General features: G+C 50.1%; 1 protein-coding gene across 7 annotated transcripts in view; it reads right to left on the bottom strand.

The window, feature by feature from the left end:
- Nucleotides 1-20,931, bottom strand: part of IQSEC2 (IQ motif and Sec7 domain ArfGEF 2) — a 77,004-nt gene that overhangs the window by 5,233 nt on the left and 50,840 nt on the right. For all 7 annotated transcript variants that reach the window (XM_025276479.3, XM_025276480.3, XM_025276484.3 and 4 more), the window contains 8 exons: nucleotides 12,934-13,195; nucleotides 11,682-12,083; nucleotides 8,385-9,280; nucleotides 6,890-7,051; nucleotides 6,125-6,247; nucleotides 4,995-5,161; nucleotides 2,233-2,372; nucleotides 1,332-1,457 (listed from right to left, as the gene is read on the bottom strand). In XM_025276479.3, the coding sequence (XP_025132264.1) occupies nucleotides 1,332-1,457; nucleotides 2,233-2,372; nucleotides 4,995-5,161; nucleotides 6,125-6,247; nucleotides 6,890-7,051; nucleotides 8,385-9,280; nucleotides 11,682-12,083; nucleotides 12,934-13,195 (2,278 nt within the window). The remainder of the gene's footprint in view (nucleotides 1-1,331; nucleotides 1,458-2,232; nucleotides 2,373-4,994; nucleotides 5,162-6,124; nucleotides 6,248-6,889; nucleotides 7,052-8,384; nucleotides 9,281-11,681; nucleotides 12,084-12,933; nucleotides 13,196-20,931) is intronic.

Below are 20,931 nucleotides of genomic sequence, written 5' to 3'. Positions count from 1 at the left end.
GTCTATCTTGCCCACCTGGGCCAGACCCAGCGCACATTGGAAATCTTCAATAAACCAATGTGTAGAGTTAATGAGTCTTCTTCTCAACAACCCAAGGTCTTTATCAAGTACTCAGGTGTTCTAGACTCAGCTAACATGAGTTGGAAACATCTCAGACCATCTGCAAGTGGCATTTAAAAGCACATTATTTGATTTCAGGATGGTTACGGTACACACTTATGCAAAGCATCTTTTTAGCCCTTTGGATTGTGAGAGAACAAGGACTGAGTGTCCCTCATCTCTGGGAACCCAGTGCCTAGTATGGGGCTGGGCACCCACAGTGCACGATGGATGGTGAAACATTTACTCAATACCCATGTGGGCGAACCCCTCCTCTGGGTTAGGCTAGTCCACATCTGACGTGTTACTTCAGCCCCATGACAACCCTGAGCTGGGGATTAGCTCCACTTCACAGAAGAGGAAATAAAAGCTCAGAGAGGGCACTGGAGGAGCTTCATCTAGAGTAGCAATTCTCAACTAGAGGTGACTTTGCCCCCTAGAGGACATTTTTAGTTTGCGTGCTACTGCTATCTAGTAGGTGGAAACCAGGGGCGCCGCTCAACATGCTACAACGCACAGGACAGCTCTCACAACAGAGTATCCCACATCCGCCCCAGATGTCAATAGTCCTGAGGCTGAGAGACCTGCTCTAAAGGAGAGAACATCAAGGCAGGACAGGTCACTGTCCTCAAACCCCTGAGGAGCTGTCTAAGAGCAGCTCTCTGGGATCCCAAGGGTTGAGTCAAGATTATTGGAGGAAACTCATTGGGAGACAGATTCTAGCAGTCAGAGCTGTCCGAACAGAAAACTGGCTCCCCTGGAGGAAGGCAGCCTTCTGTGCCGCACTCATGCAAGCAGAGGACCATGAGGGAATCTGGCTCTTGGTTGGGCAGGACCCTGAACTTCCCTTCCCATCTGCAGAGTCCTAAGAGTCCCAGTTCTAAAAGACATATGTCTACACTGGTGATGAGTTCGGTTTTAAGAATTACTTCAAGCATCCCAACCACCAACCTACTGGGCTATTAAGGTGGGCATGCATGGACTTTTTCTACCACTTCCCAGATTGTAAGCCTGTTATCTGCCCTGGTCCTCACCTTTTCTGTTCGCCTGTGGCTGTCACTACCTCCAAATGGATCCTCCAAATGGTGAAGTAAAGGAGGGGCAGAGGCACCCAGATCACATGGCAGAGCTACTTACCCACCATGCCTCCACCCACCGATGTTAATGGTTTACACCCCACCCAGAGTCCAAGCTCACCACTTCCCTCCTTCTCCTCCCCTCAATGCGCATACCACAAGGAGATCGTTGAAGAGGAAGACCTCCCGCTGGTGCAACCCTAGCCTCTGTGGGCGGTTTGGATCTGGCACCTCATAGAGCTGGCAGCAGCAAACCAGTCGACGGTGAGGAAGAGATAGGACCTAGATAGGCATGAAGAAATAGGTGTGCGCGCGGCCAGCCCACCAGCTTCAGGCATCTTAACATTAACTGCAAGAGTAAGTTCACTTCTGGTATATATCACTGTCACTCTGATACAAGAAATCTAAGCAACTAAGCCTAGGCTTATCTTTGTCCCTGCAGCTCCCTCTGTCTGGAATGCTTTCCTTGCTCAGCTCCCTATGGCCACATTCTACCACTCCTCCAAACCCCAGTTCCAGTGTTCCCTTTTCTAAAAAGCCATTCCTAATCTCACTGGGCTGAAAATGACCTCTCCCTCCCATGTGCTGCCCCTAAATTAACCTAACTATAAGGTGGAGGTATTGAGTTTTTGTCTGACACCTCCCCACCCTGGTCTGTGCTTCCAAGGGCAGAGACCATAATTTATTCGTACCTGTGTCCCCAGTGCCAACTGAAATGCTAGGCTCAGTGGAAAGGCATCTGTAAATGTTTGTTGACTAAAAGACTAGAGTGTGTTTGTGGCTTCGGTCATCAGCTAACTATTATCTTGACTGCTCACTTGGGATGGACCAGCCAAACCAGAGGTGAGAAGCATGTTAATATTTACACAGCATCCAAGATGTGCCTTGCCATGTGCCAGTTCCATTCCCACAGAGCATCCCACTCAAGCTGCCCCATCACTCCTGAGGAATGCATCACCACCCACTCCATTCGGCAGTTGAGGGGAGCCTGGGGCTCAGAGGGGCATGGACTCACCTCCCCAACCTTGTTCCTTCTTCAGCCTCCCAAGGCACTTACCGGTTTCTTGCCTACAATCATGCGCTCCACAGCCTGCACTTGGGACACGTGGTCATCATTGGTCCGCAGTTCGCGTCCCTGGATGCGCTGGTAAATGCCCACTAGGAGGTCTCGGGGGATGTCTTCACCATTGTCAACCCCTGGTGGAGGGAATACACAGGAATATATAGTATACATGTGGGGAATGGGTGGCAGGGATTCTCCACAACCCTCCACACCCAGGCGTGGGCCATAACGATGGCCGGGACTGGAGGGAACAGCCACCCTTGGTCCCTTGGCCAGGATCAGGCCAGGAGAGTCAGTTGCTTTCTTCCCCAGGACAGGAATTTTGTCTAACAACTCAGAGCACAGTGTGATTAAAACAATGACACTTTTTTTTGGCCTTTCTAATTAACAAAAATAATGTTAAATGATAATATCCAGTGTTAGGAAGAGTTCAGGGAAGCAGGCATATATACTAACATGACTGTTTTGGAAGGTAATTTGGCAAGCCTAACTATTCAGTGATTCCTCTTCTAGAAACCCACTGTAAGGAATTACTCAGAAATATGTGCAAAGATATATGTAAAAGTGCAGCTTATGATAAAATTTTCAAACAATCTAAGTTCTAACAGCCAAGGAATACTGAAGTAAAACTGAATTTCATAAAATAAATTTCATAAAATTTCATTTCATAAAATAATATCATAAAATAATTTATAGCTGTTAAAAATTTGATATTTATTTTAAAAAATCATAAGAAAATTCCTATAGCAAGTGAAAAAAAAAGCAAGATAATAAATTGCTTGTACAACCTGATCTTAACTGTATAGTTACACTTGTTGCTGTTGTTTAGTCACTAAGTCAAATAAATGGAGAGATATTCCATTTTCATGAATTGTTGTTGCTGTTACTGTTTATTCTCTAAGTTGTGTCTCATTCTTTCACAACCCCATGGACTGTAGCCCACCAGGTTCCTCTGTCCGTGGGGTTCTCCAGGCAAGAATACTGGAGTGTGTTGCCAGTTCCTTCTCCAGATGATCTTCCCAACTCAGTGATCAAACCCACATCTCCTGCATTACAGGCGGATTCTTTCCCACTGAGCCACTGGGGGAGCCCATAGTTACATGTGCATAGGAAAAAAAGACTAGAATACACCAAAATATCAACCATGGTTGCCTCTAGGGGACAGAATTTTGGATGGTTAAAATTTTTAATAACTTCTATATTTCTAAAATTTTTGGAATGAACAGGAATTCATTTCATTTGCTTATTTATTTAATAATTTGAGGGTGAAGATATACACATATACAATATATGTGTATTGTACAATATATGTACATATATAAATATATACATTGTACATATACAAGAGATGTACACATATAAATATATACATTGTACATATACAAGAGATGTACACATATAAATATATACATTGTACATATACAATATATATGTACACATATAAAATATGTACATGTGTGTATATGTATACACATGTACATATACACACATATATACATACACACAGACAAGGAGGGGAGAGGGAGAATGGATGAAATGAGTGAACAAATGAATGAATGACTAATGGCAGGCTCCTGGGAGAGAGCTCCAGATGGCCTCTGGTCTGTCTTACTCCCTCCTTTGAAGTCTACCATCCTTCTGATTGTCTGCTGAGCAAAACCCACTCACTCCTCTAACAGAAACCTTCTGCTAAAGAAAATGTTTTCTCCTTAGGAAATGCCAAGCCTCCTCCTTGGACACCAGGTACTAAAAGAACAGTCTTCATCACATCGCCTTTTTACCTCAGCAGTCAGACAGCTTAAGAGCCCAATGATGCAAACCCCTGACAGTTAGCAAATCTGTCTTGTCTGTTTGTTTTTCCTCAATTATCCTTCCCTCTTTCGTTTCTGTTTAAATAATCCTAACATCTGTGCCATTCCTAGTAGGCTGCTCTTTGGTGAGAGGCAGGGCTTGACATCAATATAATAAACCAAGAAAAAAGTCAAGGGGACACCTTTCATCTGGCATGTCAAGGCCCCTGGAAACTGGTTCTAACTGACCTTCCTAACTAGATTGTCCGCCTCCTCTCGATTGTTCTCCAAACAACTTTGTTTTCCTACCTCTGTGCCTTTGTTATTCTTACTGCTAGGTAAGCCTCCTCTATCACTGTTTGGTCACATTATCCCTCTTCCCTAAGCTCTGAATATACTTTTGGCCTGTCTGACATCACAGTTCGTTTCCTGTCTTGTGCTGGGTATCTGGTACTACAAGTCAGTCTCTCGCGCACAAACTAGGAGCCCTCTTGGGGCAGGGACTGTGGCAGATGCCCCTCCATGGTCCTTAGCACCTATCACAGGGACTGGCACACATGAGGCACTCAGTGGCAACTGCCTGGCTGGCTGATTGATGAATGAATAAATGATTGCTGAGTGGAGGAAAGGGCACCTAAAATAAATAAGTCTTTATGGGCAAACAAGGGAGGGAAACAGGGAGTGATGAGTGAATTAGTGTAAGTTCCATAAAAGTCATGGATTTTACCTCCCGTTCAGGATCTCCTGTTTAGTCAATATTCAGTGTGAGAATGAATGTTCAGACAAATGACCATTTGAGTGATTTAATAAGTAAATGCTGTGGGAACATCTAGCCTTGGCAGAAAGTGAGGTTAAATTTTCAGGGAGTAGATGTGATCTCCCTCTTCCTTCCCACCCCTGCCACCTGGCCCACTTTCCCTTCCCAGGTGAAAGACAAGAAAAGCTGATGGGAAGCTCTGGGGTCACCTCTCAGGTTCTTGATGAAGTCATCTAGTTTCATCTTGCGTTCAGCCTTGACGCTGGGACTGTACATGTCAGTATTGAGGAGGATGATGGCAAAAGCAAGGATGAAAATGGTGTCTGGATTCCGGAACTGGCGCACGAGGGCTGGGTTACACACACAGTACCGCTGGCTGCAGGGCAGGAGGGGTCAAGACCAGGGTCAGGCACCAGTAATCTCCACCTACCCACCATCCTCCCATCTGGCACCACCAATTCTCTCCTCCAAGACATACTCCCAAGCCCTTTGGGTCTCTCCTCTTTCTTCAGACTTTCCTCAAGATTAGCATGTAAAAATCACAACCTTTCATGGAGCTTGGCCAGGGGATTTATGTATGTCATCTCCTGTAATCCCATTATAGTTTTGCAGCCCCATTTTACAGATGAAGTGACTGAAGCCCAAAGTGGCCTTCAGTGTCTAGGATAATAGAGTTGATAAATGGTGAAACCAGGGTGAAAATCCAGATCTTTCTGACTACAAAGCAAATCCTCCCATGTCAGAAAACAAGTTCCCAGTAACTCTTCTATTTCTCTTCTAAATACCCCAAAGTGGTGGAGTCAGGGCTTATAACCAGGTCTGATGCCTGATCCCTGCAGCATTCACGGAGGAAGATAATAGTTAAGAGCATGGGTCATGGAATCAGACACACGAGTTGAAATTCTGGTTCCACTGCTTATTCACCATATGACTCTGGGCAAGTTACTCAGCCTCTCTAAACTTCTGATTTCTCATCTGCAAAATGAGAATAATAAGAGAAGCACCTACCTCACCAGGTTGTTGGGAATATTCACTGAAATAATCATGTAAAGTGTCCAGCTCAGTAACCCAATCAATGCCTGATGCGTATGGTATCAGCTTAGGGAACATGAGTTGTTGCTGATGCTGCTGTCACTTATTAGATGCCCATGTCCCAGATGCTAAGCTGGATACTTGAGGCACATTACCTCTGATCATCCAACTGCCTTGCAATATAGGATTTATAATTTCCAATTTCTAGTTCAGAAAGTATGAGGCTCAGAGAGATGACTCATAGACCCATCCTACACTGCCCCCCAAAGCAGAGAAAGGCAGTTTTAGTACTGGGAAGTGGGCACACCTGAAGGCTTCAATGAGTCGTTCCACTTTCTGGGCCTCACCCTGAACCCGGATGTGGGATTGGAACTTCCGGAGCGCGTCATCCAAATCCATGGAGGAGAAGTCCATTTCATCCACCACACAGCTGAGGAGCAGAGAAGGGGGTGTGGCACTCTCAATTCCTCTGCAAAGAACCTCTGACCCACCCTGACCTGCTCCAATGAACCAAATCCCCCACTGACAGACTTCCAAAATCTGAACCTGTGGCCCAAGCAAGTACTTATGAGGATGAAAGTGGAAGTCGCTCAGTCGTGTCTGACTCTTTGCAACCCCATGGAGTATACATCCATGGAATTCTCTAGGCCAGAATACTGGAGTGGGTAGCTGTCCTCTTCTCCAGGGGATCTTCCCAACCCAAGGATCGAACCCAGGTCTCCCACATTGCAGGCAGATTCTTTACCAGCTGAGCCACCAGGGAAGCCCAAATGAGGATAGAACGTTTGAAATGGAACCCAGCTCAGAAAATCCAGGCAAGACACATGGTTGCTAAGGGTCTGTTCCATCAACCCACTGATATCAGGGATGGGAAAACTGAGGCTCAAAGCAGGTCTTGCCTGGGGCCACCCAGAAGATGTTAGGACTAACACCAAGAGAGATCAGATCTCTTTAGGGCGGAGAGGTATGGGAGCAGGAAGGTCTATTCATCCTGTTTTGCAAAGTTTATCCCCCTCCTGCCCTCCTTTTCCAGGAACCCCTGGCCTAGTCTGTCCCAGCCTGGGGTCCTCACTCCAACACGTCTCTGTTGAACTGCTTCTGCCGGTTGCCTAGGAATTCCCCTATCATCTGCCGGCTCAGGCCTTTCCGTTCCAGGATGAAGTGAGCCACTCCCACCGGCGTGTCTGACAGGAAGCCCCGCTCAATCAGATACTGGATACCCTTCTCTGGCTTCCTGCAGAAAGAGGGGAGGAAGATGAGATGACAATCCTCCTGGAACTCTGCCCCCTGCCCTATATCTTGAACTAATTTTGGGCCCAACCATGGCCTCAGAGAGCCAAGAAGGTCCACTCCCTTCTGTGGTCCACTCACTTCATGGTACACATAAGAAAACTGAGGCCCAAGGGAAAGAAGCCACTTGCCCATTTCACAGAGCTTCAAAAATTCCAAGGTATCTTCAACTCAACTTCCTCCTTCACTGGAGCCACATTCCAGTTGAAAGAAAATTAAGATCTGATGAGACCCTGTTCTGTGCCAGGAGCTTTGATATTCTCCACAGGCACTGAGGAGTCCTGGGAGAAGGCCTGAGCTCCAGGCTAAGTCCTTCTCTTCGAGTCACAGACCCTCGGAGTAGGAAAGTAGTAAAAAGATTACTTTTTCCACATCCCACTCAGGAGGCACCACCAAGCCTCTGAGTGTTTCTATAGATCAGTTGCTCCCTACTTTCCGTATCTGGGTCTGAGCTATCCCATATTCAGAACCCCAGAGCCTTAGGGCCTCATGAGGCTAGAATTTGGGAGACTTTGGTGCCACAGATGGAGTCTCAGATCCATTACTTACCATGCATGAATTGTAACAATTCCCTTTAGTTCTCCAAGCCTCAGTTCCTTCTCTATAAAATAGGGACACAACTACCCACTTTGCTGAGTTATCATGAGAACTAAATACAGATGGCCATGTCTAATAGGCTATAAAGATGTAAGGCTTTTGTTTTCTAATCAAATGTCACACTCGTATTCCACTGCTAAGCACCTGGCACAAGACCAGGTACCTAGAAAGAACTCAGTCCTGGTCACTGACTAGTCCAGCACAGCACCCTGCCCCCAACACCTCAAACATCCATAGACTGCTAGTTAGTTGATAGAAACACTGAAGCCCAAGGAAGGGACACACCTTGCTCAGGGCTACCCAGTGAGTCTGGCCCAAGTCTCCTGTCTCTTAGAGCAGGGTTCTTCATATACAACACTGGCTAGCCTAACCAAAAAGGGAAGGTGGGAGACCCAAGGTTCAGAAGCCATCCTATATAGAGAGAACTAGGGCCAGAGAGGAAAGCATCTCACCCAAGACGACACAGTCAGAAGCAGAACCAGGACCACAACTGCCTCTCATGGGTGTGGGGGCAACTTTCCATTCTTGTCACCCTATTGCCCATTGTATTCCCTGAACAGCTAGAGAGAAACGCCATCCACAAAGTGGAAGGATGGCGGCAGCAGGATCACCACCTCCAGGAGTCCAGGTGCCTGCAGCAGGGTCGGTAGGGGCGACAAGGTGGGAATGGGAACACGTACTTATTGAACAGGTTGAGGCCAATTCGGTAGTGCCGCCTCTGCACCACATCGTTGTTGAAGGCTGGCGAGTCCCAGCTGTGCCTGGTCTCCCGCTGGTAGGTCTGCTTGCACAGGCCAGTGGCTGGAGGCTCCCTCAGGCTGTCCCGCGAAGAGGAGCCAGAGCTGCAGTTGATGGTCTCGTTGGAATTGCTGGAGCTCTCAAGGCTCTCGTTATCTCCACCATCAGAGTTCTCGCCTGCTGCCTCGCACTTCCCCAACCTCCGACCCCCAGCCACACCACTGGGCCCAGTGCCACTGTTGGGGGCTGGTGGTAGGGGCCCTGGCGGGGCTGGGGCTGGGCCCTCCGGGGCCGGGTAGTGGCGGTGTGGGATTGGGGCCCTGCCTGGTGGCCCCTTGTGCTTCAGGGTCCCATGGGGGCTGCAGCCATCAGCCTCATACACGAGCTGACGGTGGACAGAGCCGCGATCTGAGCGGTCACTCAGGTCCACGGAGCTGTCACTGGGAGGTTCAATGGTAAGCAGGGGCAGGTGGGCAGCCCGCAGCCGGAAATCCCGACATTCCAAGCACCCAGGACCCCTGCGAGTGCCTTCCTCACGGCTACCATCTTCCCGGGACCCTGCTGGCACTGGTGGAGGAACTGGAGGGAGAGGGGCTGGTGCCCAGAACTCAGGTCTGCCCTGGGCAGGGGGCTCTGTGCTAGGCAGTCGTTCAGGGGATGGTGGGGGAACTGGGTCATCCAAGTAGAGGGGAAGGTCACTGAAGGATGTGGCCGAGCTGTCCTCTTGCTGTTCCTTTGACTCTCGCTTCTCCAGCTGGGCTGACCCTGGTTCCTCAGACATGGGCCCCGATGGGTGGCAGTTCAAGGCCTCGTCAATGGATTCAGCCAGAGACTTTACCTGAGGTGGAGGGGAAGGGGGAGGAGGGAAAGGAGAAAAAGGAGAGAAAGATGAAGGACAGTGGGATGGTGAAAGGGTGGGAATGAGGGAGGGAGGGAAAGAAAAAGTGGGGGGATCTTCCTGGTGCGGCAGCCAGAAAAGTGCTTCCCCTCCCCTACCTCCCAAGATTCTCTGCAGGACATAACTCCCAGGGAGCCATTGTGAGCTCACAGGAACTGGAACTTAGGCCCACAAGTTCCATTCTCAGACATCCCAATACCTTCTTCATGTCCATATAGACCCAAGCCAAATGCCGCCTCCTCACTAATCCCAAGCCACATTCCTGCCTCTGCCTTCCCTTAGGGTAAACCAAAATCCCAGCTGCCTCTGGGCTCCTGGAGCCCTCTGTCTGGTTCTGTCTTAGGAAATCCATGATATTTAGCCTTGAGAATCTGGACCAAAGCTGGCCTCACTCTGGTATCTAGCCTCCCAACTGGTCCCTAATAATCCCCTCCTCCTGCTATTCACACCCTCGTGTACCATAGTGTCCCAGGGTTGGTCTGTGGGACCAGCAGCATCTGGAAAATGTGATGGGATGTCACTTCTGAGATTAGGTTAGGAAAGACTGTAGCTTCTATCCTGAGTATTCTCACTCGCTTGTGCTCCCTCTCTCAGATCCCTCACTCTGGGGGAAGCCACACTGTGAGCAGTCCTGTAGAGAGGCCCATGTGGTAAGGCCCTGAATCCTCCTGCCAACAGCCAAATGAGTGAGCTTGGAAGCAGACCCATCAGCCGCGTTCAAGCCTTTAGAGACTACAGTCCCACCCTATAACTTGATCACAGCCTCATGAGAGACTCTATGCGAGAGCCACCAGTCAAGCCACCCCAAGATTCCTGGCCCTCAGAAACTATATGGGATAATAACTGTTCGTTGTTTAAGCTCAGTCTTTACATTCAGTTTTAAGCTACTAAATTTTGGGATCATTTGATATGCAGCAATAGATACTTCCCCATTAGACTTGAATAGCACTGAGAGGTGGGCCCAGGCCTGGTTCCTCAGTCTCCCCACTAGACTATGAGGCCAGTACTTGAGGGATGGGTCCAGGCTGGGTTTCTCTCTTTTTAGCTCAGCTTGACACACTGATTGACACAGAAGAGATGGTCAATGAAATGTGTCATATGAATGCATAAATGAGTGATTTAGATCTTCCCTTTAATACTTCTTTCCTGTCTTCTACCTGCCTCCTCTCCCAACCCCATCACTAACTCCAGGGAAGCATGACCAAGCTTAGGGCAGGGCCAGATCACAGAGGTTAGAGCAGAATGATTTCTTCTCTTATACACTTTCATTCATTGATTCAACAATTTTTACCAAATATCTTTTTGGTTTTAGGAAGGAAACTAACATGTACTTAGCAAATGCCATATACTAGGTGCTTTCAGATATATTACCGAGTTGAACTCAACCTTCCAAACAGCTCTAAAAAGATGGTTTTATCTTCATGTTACTGATCATGTTTCAGTGGAGTTAAACAGTTTGCCCATGGTCACATAGCTGGGAAATGGCAGAACTGGGATTTGCACCTGATCAGCTGTGCTGACACACTCCAAGCCTAGAATGATCTCCCACCACTATCACTGCCGCTTACATCCCCACCCTTCCCTGCTTTTCCTGATGCAATGCTTATGCAAGCAACACCCTTCTGACTATCTCTAACTTGCTAACTCTTCACTGCCTGCTAAGGCCCAGCTCCAGTGCTGTTTTCTCAAAGAAGCCTGCTCTCGTCCTCCCAGAAGAAAATTTCCTCTCCCTCTTCTGGGTTCCCACAGCACTATATGGGTCTCTTCTCAGGGCTCTGAGTGCACTCTTTTAGGAAACAGTCCTGTGCACATGTGCCTGCTATTTCCTGCTCGCTTGGGAAGATCCTTGAGAAAAAGAATCCTGGTCAATTTATCTGTCTACCCCACAGTGCCCAGCACAGAGCCTGGTCCATGATCGTATGGTATAAGGGAAAGCTTTGGAACCAGACAGAGCTGAGTCCTGATCCAATTTGGAAAAGTCACTTCACCGCTCAGGGTTGTGGAGCCTCAGTTTCCTCCTCTGTAAAACCAGGATAGCACCCCCAGTCTCGAAGGCCATTATGAGGCATATAGAGGACCTGATATAAAGTAGGAGCTGTTAGTTAGGCCTTAATCTGATAGTGGCTCATGTTCCAGAGTGAGAACTTGCTTGTTTGAACAATATAATTTTTCTCTTGCCAATCCTTTCCCATCACCCTCACAGTCCCTACTCAGATGGTAGCTATTTGTTGTTATCAAAACAACAACTTGTTGGGCAACTTCCTTGAAGTACAGGGAAAAGGTTGTAGTAGTAGCCAGAGCATGGAGATGGAGAGGAAAGGCCCTTTTCAGGGATGCTGACCTGTTTGGAGAAGGAGTCCTCAAGCTCCGTGATGTCATTAGAAAACTCTCCAGATGTGGTGACGGAGCTTCCCCCACCATCGATGCCCCCTCCGCAGGAGCCGCCATATGGGAGCCCCCGTTCAAGCCGGTGGCTCCGGGCCCCAGCCATGGCACCCTCGTCCAGCGAGGCAGGCTTGCCCTCGAAGTACGCGGGGTTCTGTGCCTTCTCATATTCTTCAAAGGAGAACTGCATCCGCATGTTGGAAAGGATGATGCGGCGGGACATGCGACTCTCTGAAGCTGAGCTGCGGAGCCGCTCAAAGTTCTTGTTCATGCGGTACTGGCGGAAGGCCGTCTGGATGGTCCTGGCGGCCCTGCGGCTCAGGAAGGAGCCCCCATACTTCCTCTCCAGCATTTCCACCTGGCAGGGGAAGGTGGAGGGGAACAAAGTCAGAAACTTACGACAGCCTCTTCATCTCCCTGGGCCTCAGGCATACCACCAACCGAGTCATAGCTAACTGCTTACAGCTGCCTGGATGCACCAGGCTGGGGTCTGGGTGGTGTTCTCACTTTAATATCAGATAGCACATGTCACACGGGACTGAATTGTGGGTTTTTTTTTTTTTTTTTTACAAAAAGTAGATGTTCACTATTTAAAGAGAAAAGAAACAGAGAAGCTAAAACAGGAAAGAAAGGAAGACATCAACTGAAGGCAAGAAGGAGAAAGAGAAGAAGAGGGAGAAAGAGAGAGGAAGGAAGGGAAAAAGGGAAGGAGGGAAGGAAGGGAGGAAGGAAAGAAAGTTGCTTCACCTAAACTCCCAACACCTAGGCACAATCACAATTACATTTTGGGATATATCCTTCCAGTTTTTTTACTTCTGTACATAGTATTTTGTGCCCCCCTTTTGGCTAAACAATATCTTGTGTGATACACGTGATATACTGGAAAACAGTGTTCTGAATTTGTCAACTTACATGTGTGCTTCTCCCCTTACACTGAGATTATTGAGGACTTGGTCTTTTATCTACACATCTCCAGTGCCCAGCATGGAGCTCACTAAATGTTTGCTGAGTGAATACAAGACTCAGTGGATGGATGGTGAATGGGTCAGTGAGGTCCCAGTCAGGTGAAGGGTTCTTCTTCCATTCCAGTCTCACCATCCCTCCCTGGACACCACCTTCAAGCACCACATTCCAATCTCTTCCTTGGTCCTCTCACCCCCCCATCCCCACCAGCACCCCCACCCGCGACCAGGGCATTTCTTGGGTACCTTCTTGTCCTGCAGGTCCGTGGAGAGTTCATAGCTGTCAGACAGGGCCTTTGAGCGCTTTATCTCCTCCTCCTCCTGCTTCCTCAGGGCAACACTGGCTGGCTGGAGGCGCGCCCGCTGAGCCCAGGGAAGGCCCACCCCAGCAGGGGGGCCCCCCATGTGGCTGCTGGTGGGGGGAAGCTGGCTCAGCCGGTAGGGGGGTTGGCTCCCAGGACTATCAACCGCTGTGCTCAGGTCACTGCCTGGGGCATCACCCTCCACACTGTGGGGATGAGATAAGATGAGCCAGGATGTGGGAACAGGAGACAGGCCTGCTGGGCCAGACTGAGAGTGGGTGGACCAGATCCCTTCCCACAGCACCATCCTCCCCAGCCTCCTCACAGATACAGAGACCCCAATACTTAAAGGCTAGAGGAGAGCCCTACCCCCAAAGTTGTCTTCTTATTCCCCTCACAGTCCTATCCCTTCCCCTTCAGCCCTGTCCCCTCCCCTTCAGCCCTGTCCCCTCACAGCTCCATCCTCAAATGTCCTCTCCCGCCTCAAAGACCCCCACCCCTTCACAGCTCCATCCTTTCAGACTCCTTTCCCTCCAGCCAGGTCTTCTCATTGTCTTGTCCCAAGTCCTACTCTACCCTTACAGCCTGGTCCCTTCATGGCCAGGTCCCCTCACAGCTTTATCCTCAGACCCGTTTCCTTCCACTCCTACCCCTCAAGTTCCTTTTTCTAATCATCTTAGCCCCTAACAGCTCTGTCTCCAAACCCCTCCTCCCCTGAGGGACCAGTTCCCTTATTTCCCCACCCCCTCAGACCTCTTCCCCTCCCAGAGCGATCCCAGCACCATCCCAGATCAGCTCTGTCCCTAGACCTGAGCCTACTCCTATACCCTGCACACCAAGGCTCTCCCCTGCTCACCCAGCCCTGCCCCCGACAGCCCGACCTCTGCCCCCAGAGGCCTGGGCTCCAGGCCTGGCCAGTTCTCAGTGTTCCCTGACTGCCAGGCCGAGGGCTCAGTGACAGTGGGAGGCGCCTCCCACCAGCATTCTCACAGGTAAAGAGCTGCCCTGCGGGGCAACTTCCTTTTTCTTCTCATGGCCTCCTCTGCTCAGCTCGGGGGAGGGGAACAAGGGCGAAGAGTGGTAGGAGCGGGGCACTGGGTCTTGCCCGCCCTGGTTACCCAGAGCTGTTGTTCTGCCAGACCTGCTCCCATGGTGCCATGGCAACCAGGCTGCCAGGGAACTCAGGTGGCGACAGAGCCCAGCGCCCTGAGCCCAAGCAGGCACGGTGAGAAGCCACAGAGATGGGAACAATGGAGGGGGTTTGGGAGGGGGGACAGGCAGGGCGAGGCATGGAGGGGTTTGTGGGGGGAATGGGTATGGCTGAGGCCCAGAGAGTGGTCTGGTTTGGGCAGGCACTGGAGCTCTTGACCAGTGAAAGGGTTAAGGGGCCACTCCCTGGCCCCTACCTGACAGAGGGCAGGGCACAGGACCAGAATGGGGGGCAAGCTGGGGTGGGTGTAGGGAGGCTCCCAGCCATTTCAGGAGTTTGAGCTACAATGGTCTTGCCAGCCTGACTTTGGGCTGGGGGCTTGGGGGCTTAGGGGCTGGGGGCGGTGGGGTACAACGGTGGTGCTGGCTCAGCGCTAATGAGGGCTCCTGCCCTCTGCTCATCCCCAACCCTCCCAACTGTTAATCTTCAACACTGTCAGGAGCAAGGTGGAAACAGACTGAATGGCTGCCCTGAAGCCCAAATGCTCTCTCCTCCTGGGCCTCTGGGGCCTGTGAAGTCCCCCTTCAGGGGTCAGACCCAGCCCAGTGCCCCCCAGGCATCTAAGATGCACCTCTCTCCCCCTCAGGACTGCAGGATCCCACCCACCAGCCTCTCCCCTCTCAGCACATGCCTCCCAGTTTTGATCAACTTTGTTCACGAACCATCCATGGTTCCCACTTGCATTCCTCCAATTTAAAAGAGAGAGAGAGAGAGAGATAACCCAAGTCCTTGTTGTGGCATTTGAGGCTTCTCCAAGACACTGTAGCTAATGTTTTGTTGTTGTTCCGTTGCTCAGTTGTGTCCAACTTTTTGCGATCCCATGGACTGCAGCACGCCAGGCTTCCCTGTCCTTCACTATCTCCCAGACTTTGCTCAAACTCATTTTCATTGAGTCGGTGATGCCATCCAACCATCTCATCCTCTGTTATTTAGTAAGGCACTATTCTTGTGCTTAGTCACTCAGTCATGTCTGACTCTTTGCAATGCTATGGACTGTAGCCCGCCAGGCTCCTCTCTCCATGGGATTCTTCAGGCAAGTATACTGGAGTGGGTTGCCATTTCCTCCTCCATGAGATCTTCCCCAGCCAGGGATGGAACCCAGGTCTCCCACATTGCAGGCAAATTCTTTACCGTCTAAGCCACCAAGGCTACTATTCTTACTGCTTCACATTTAATAACTTGCTTACTCTTCAAAACAACCCTATGAGGTAGGTATTATTAATCATCTTCATTTTACACATAAAGAAACTGAGGCCCAGAAAGGTTAATAACATATCTATGGTCACACAGCTATTAATGATAGAGCCAGGATTCAAATCCAGGCAGTCTGACTCCAGAGTTCACACTCTTAAATATTAAGCCACACTGCCGAGTTGGCTATCAGCCCCCCACCCCATCCACTCTTCCCTCCAACCTTGCTCAAATCCTGTTTCTCCCCAATACTCCCATTGTCCTTTCCACCTTCCCAACTGCTCATACAGTACTTTCCACCTGGAATGCTGTCCCTATCATCTTCTGCCATCTGCAATCTGAGAACCCCCACACACACCTTAGTTCCATCAAAAGTCAGGTCATATGCCACCACTAAGAAGCCCTCCTGAAGCCCGCCTCCAGCCAGAAATGATGGCTGATCCTGTTCAGGGCTCCCACACACAGCACATGGCTGTCCTTCTTTTTATGTAGCAGGTTAGCTTTGGCAAAGCGTGACAGCTATTTGTGTTCCTGACTCCCAGAATCCCAGCACAGGAAGAGAGTTTGGTAATCTCCCTGCTAGGACAGAGCACAAGGCCTGGAACAGAGTAGATGCTCAGCAAAAGCTTCTGGAGGGAGGAAGTCAGTGAATGAGCTCTGGTGGCTGGGCTAATAAATCCTCTCACCTGAACTCTGACCTCAACTCATCTCCTCTTCCCAATCCATTCTCCATTCTGTGGCTAGAGAGAGCTTTCCAAAGTAGAAATCTGACCATGTTGCTCCCCCACTAAAACCCTTCCATGGCTTCTCATAACTCATTCAATAAATGACAATTGAGCCCTTTCTACAGGCCAGGAACACTGCTAGGTGCTGGAAATATAATCATGAGCAAGACGTGTGAGTTTTGTTCCCTCAGGGAGGTGACATTCTAGTGGGAGAAGAAGACTATAAATATATACTATCATTTCAGGCAGGGAGAAGTGCTAGGAAGGAAAATACAGCAGGGCGATAAAAGGTGCTGTTTTAAATGTAGTCAGAGAAGGGCTTTTTTAATAAATGGCATATAATCAGAGAAGTGAGGGAGCGAGCTGTGTGGTTATCTGAGGCAAGAGCAGTCCAGAGGGTAGAACCAGTGCAAAGGCCCTGAGCTAGAACTGTGCCTGGCATGTTTGAGGAACAGCCAGGAGGCTGGTGTAGCTAGGGCAGAGTCAACAAGGGGAAATGAGATCAGAGAGGCAATGGGAGCCAAACTGTGAAGGGCACTGAACCCACGATAAAGACATTGGTGTTTGCTATGATTGTGATGAGCAGAGAAGGGACATGATCTAACTTATGTTTTACAGGAATCATCATCCATAGGATAACCTCTAGCTTCGTCACCTCACCATAACCTCACCTTCCTCCTTCCTCACCATAACCATGGATGGTTCTCCTGACCAGACCTCTGCCTCATATACCCTCTGCCCTTTTACCCCAACCTGGCGACCTCCTGCTCACTCTTCAACATTTAGCTAAGGTGTGACCTTCCATGTCTTCCTGAGCCCTTCATGCAGGATGGCTTACAGGCCCCTCTTCTGTGCTGCCATAGGGCCCTATAGTCAACTCTATCCCTAGAGCAAGGGTATTAATTGGCTCATTGTGTGGGTGTGTGCTTGAAAGTGAAAAGTGAAAGTGAAGTTGCTCAGTCGTGTCCGACTCTTTGCAACCCCATGGACTGTAGCCTATCAGGCTCCTCCGTCCATGGGATTTTCCAGGCAAGAATGCTGGAATGGATTGCCATTTCCTTCTCCAGGAGATCTTCCCGACCCAGGAATCGAACCCGGGTCTCCCACATTGCGGGCAGACGCTTTACTGTCTGAGCCACCAGGGAAGTTTGTGTGGGTGTGTGCTTAGTCGTATCCAACTCTTTGCAACCCCATGGGCTGTAGCCCACCAGGCTCCTCTGTCCATGGGATTTCCCAAGCAAGAATACTGGGGAGGGTTGCCATGCCTTCCTTCAGGGGATCTTCCTGACCCATGGATCAAACCTGCATCTCTTTTGTCTTCTGCATTGGCAGGTGGGTTCTTTACCACTAGTGCCACCTGGGAAGCCCCTTGAAGGCTTACAATTTACTGAGGCAGGCACCAGTAGCCCTATTTTATAGAGGAGAACACTGAGGCAAGAGGTCACGTAAACTTGCTCGAGGTCACACAGGATGCAAATCCAGAGCCCAGGCTGCCTTCTCACGACATCTTGTTGCCTCTCCCTACTTCGGGCCCCGCGCTGCCCCTGGCTTTCAACTCAGTGGCAGTTCTCCCCTCGAGAGCTCTCTCTTCTGCTTTGGTTGCAAAGGTAATAGTGACAGGGAGGTCAGGCTGTCAACACAGACTCCTAAAAAGGACAGAGATTGAAGGCATCATACACATTGCTGAAGGAGTGGGACCTGGGGACGTGGGATCCCTCAACTCAGAATCCCCAGAACACCAAGGAACATGCTAATAATGTGGAAAAATCTCTCTTACACAGACTCATATTCTCTCTCTGTGTCTCTCACTCACACACACACATGCACACACACACGCACACACACATACACACACAGAACATGTTGTGCAGTAACAAGCTGAGTGGACATAGGTTCAGGTCCTGATGGCCATCCACCTGCTGTGTGAGCCTGGGTGTGTCTCTTTATCTCTATGCACCTCAGTTTCTCATCTTCGTGGAGCTCAAAATGCTATTTCCTCTTTGGATTCCTGGACTTCAGAAAGGCCCTGGGAGACCTACCTCTCCCCAGACTCCTCCCAGCCAGGAGCAGGAGCAAAGAAAACACACACACACACATATACTTGTGTATTACACAAACAACCACAGTATAAAGCTGCAAGTTCTAAGGGCTGGGGAATGAAGGGAATGCTGGGGGAGCTCAGGAGAAATCTTTCTTGCTGGGGAGGGGGCCAGGGGCTAAGCAGAATAAAAATAAACTCTCACTTACAATGCACCTTCCCTGTGTCAGGCATTTTCTGCACGTATTTTAACTGCATGGCAAATGGGAAAGAAGAATTAGGATTTCGATTTTGCAGGTGAGGAGAAGGCTCTGAGGGGGAAATTCAGGCCAAAGGTCTCAGGACTAGCAAGTGGCAGAACAGGAATTCAAAGCCCAGGGCCTGTGCTAGTTCCCCTGCTGCCTTGAAGGCTTCCTGGGGTGGGTGGAGAGGGGGAGCTATGGAATAGGGCCTTGCCTAGGAGAAGTTGGTAGAGATGAGGCGTAAAGGACCCTGGGAGCCAAGGCACTATGATGGGGAGAAGCGGGGCAGGATGGGCTGTAGGGATTCAGGGTAGCATGCCCATGGCAGGGGCACTGACCCACTCTGGCTGCTGCCCCTAATGGGAGGTCTCTCTCCCTCCTTCCCTTTATTGGCACTGCCCAGAGCCAGGCAGCCAGCAGGGGATGGAATCAGGATGCAGTTGCCATGGAAATGAATGGGGGCTGTTGCTATGGATACCATAAGATGAGGGTAAGAGGAAGCTAGGGATGCTGAGGACTATCCCCATGACAACTTGGGCTGAAGTGGGGGACCGGAAGTTAGAGACAAGAAAACAAGACAAGGAGGTCAGCACACCTAGATGAGGAAAGAAGCGTTGGGCTCTAGAGGAAGACTGGGCAAGGAGACCAGACCCAGCAGGGGCTGGGGGCAGAGGGGCGGAGGGACTGCAGTCACCTCCCTCTACCCTGACAGCTTTTCAGCAAGCTGTTTCTGCTGCCCAATCCCTGCGCCATGGAGACTCCAAACCTGAGGCCAGCCCGGCTTGGTACAGGGACTTGCAGGGAAGGGGGAAGCCATCTCAAGGGCTCATTGGGTACCCAGCAGGCAACGTAGGCTTGGGAGCACAGAGATCAGGTTTGAATCTCAGCTCTGCTTCCTTTGCAGCCCTAAAAATAATAGCTGTCATTTACTAAGGACCTACTTTTAGCTAGGCCCAGCAACTCTGCAAGGTCTGGGTTGTTTCCCTTGAAGGGGATAATACAGATGAAGAAACTGAGATGCAGAGAGATGAAGTCATTTGCCCAAAGTCTCAATGTTCAGCAGTGCAGGAGCCAGGAGTCAAATCATCACTCATGCCTGTACCTACCAGCCCAGCACCGAGCAGCCCCTCTGGAGCCATTCCCCAGCTCCCTGTGCCTTCACACAGTGGCACACAGAGGGCCAGACGCTGAGTAAATATTTGTGGAGTGTTTGAGTGAGAAAGTGACCAGGAGAAAGCAGGAAAGACTGAGGTTAAATGGAAGAAGTGCCTGCCTTTGAGAGCAATGACTCACTGGTTTGCCTGGCCAAGGGTAGAAGATGCTCAGAACCGGCATGGACTTTTTGAACCGTCTAATTCAAGAGATCCAAATTAAGGCTTACAAAGTCAAAGTGACTTGCTTGCTCAGGGTCACGCAGGATGAGAACCCCAATTCCCTATCTTCTAGGCCAGCGTCCTGCTTGCAGCTTTTTAGCTGAATCCGTCTAGTCCCCACCCCACCCCCAGCCCCTTGAAGCTCCTAGATGTTGGCGACAGCAGGCCCCTTGCACTTCCCAGGCTACAGCGAGCTGATCCATAGTGCCATGCCTGTGCCCAGTCTCTTAGCTTCTTCTGCCCATGTGTCCTCCCTCTCTCCTCCACCTGCAACCTTTGCTGATCTGGCTGAGCTCATCTCATCTTGTGGCGCCACGAGCAGGCCAGCCCCCCTGGGAAGTTGGTTCTGACTCACTCCCATTCCCCACAAACCCTGACAGGATCAGATTCCATCCCTTTATGTTTTGTGCACACTCATGTCACAGGCCGTCCTTGTCACTGGCTAACTTGAGATTCTCTGTTGAAGTGTTCATTGCCTACACTGCTCCTGTTTCCCATGGGCGGTGGCCTGGTGTGATTTACTGCTGTGGACCCTCCCTATGCCCAGGCCAGCGCCCCGCAGCTACCTTGGTCCCCTAAGACCAGAGCTGGCAGCCATGTGTGTGTGACCATCTAGCTTGACAACTGCCACCCTAAAAGCCACAGCCCACATGCTCAAAAGCCACTGACACATATTCTTATGATTATCTCCACCTGGGACACACAGAGAGTCTGCAGGCACAGAAATTTGCCACCTCACACAATCAACCTCACACACTCAGAATCCCTCACACCCAGCCTCATACAATCACATTCCCTCATATACACAACAGTGTACAACCTCTCATTCTTCTCGCACCTGCTGGCCTCATGCATACATGTGCACAGGCACACACTTTTCCCTTACAACTGATAGAAACCTTCCCCATTCCCATACCAGAGGCCCTCACCCACTTCAGTTGCCTACACAGGAGTCTGCTGCTACTGCTGCTAAGTCACTTCAGTCGTGTCTGACTCTGTGCGACCCCATAGATGGAAGCCCACCAGGCTCCCCCGTCCCTGGGATTCTCCAGGCAAGAACACTGGAGTGGGTTGCCATTTCCTTCTCCAATACATGAAAGTGAAAAGTGAAAGTGAAGTCGCTCAGTCGTGTCTGACCCTTAGCGACCCCATGGACTGCAGCC

This window comes from Bubalus bubalis, chromosome X, assembly GCF_019923935.1.
Source record: "Bubalus bubalis isolate 160015118507 breed Murrah chromosome X, NDDB_SH_1, whole genome shotgun sequence".
NCBI lineage: Eukaryota > Metazoa > Chordata > Mammalia > Artiodactyla > Bovidae > Bubalus > Bubalus bubalis.
The sequence above is the reverse complement of the archived record's forward strand: the minus strand, read 5'-3'. Positions and strand labels throughout refer to the sequence as shown.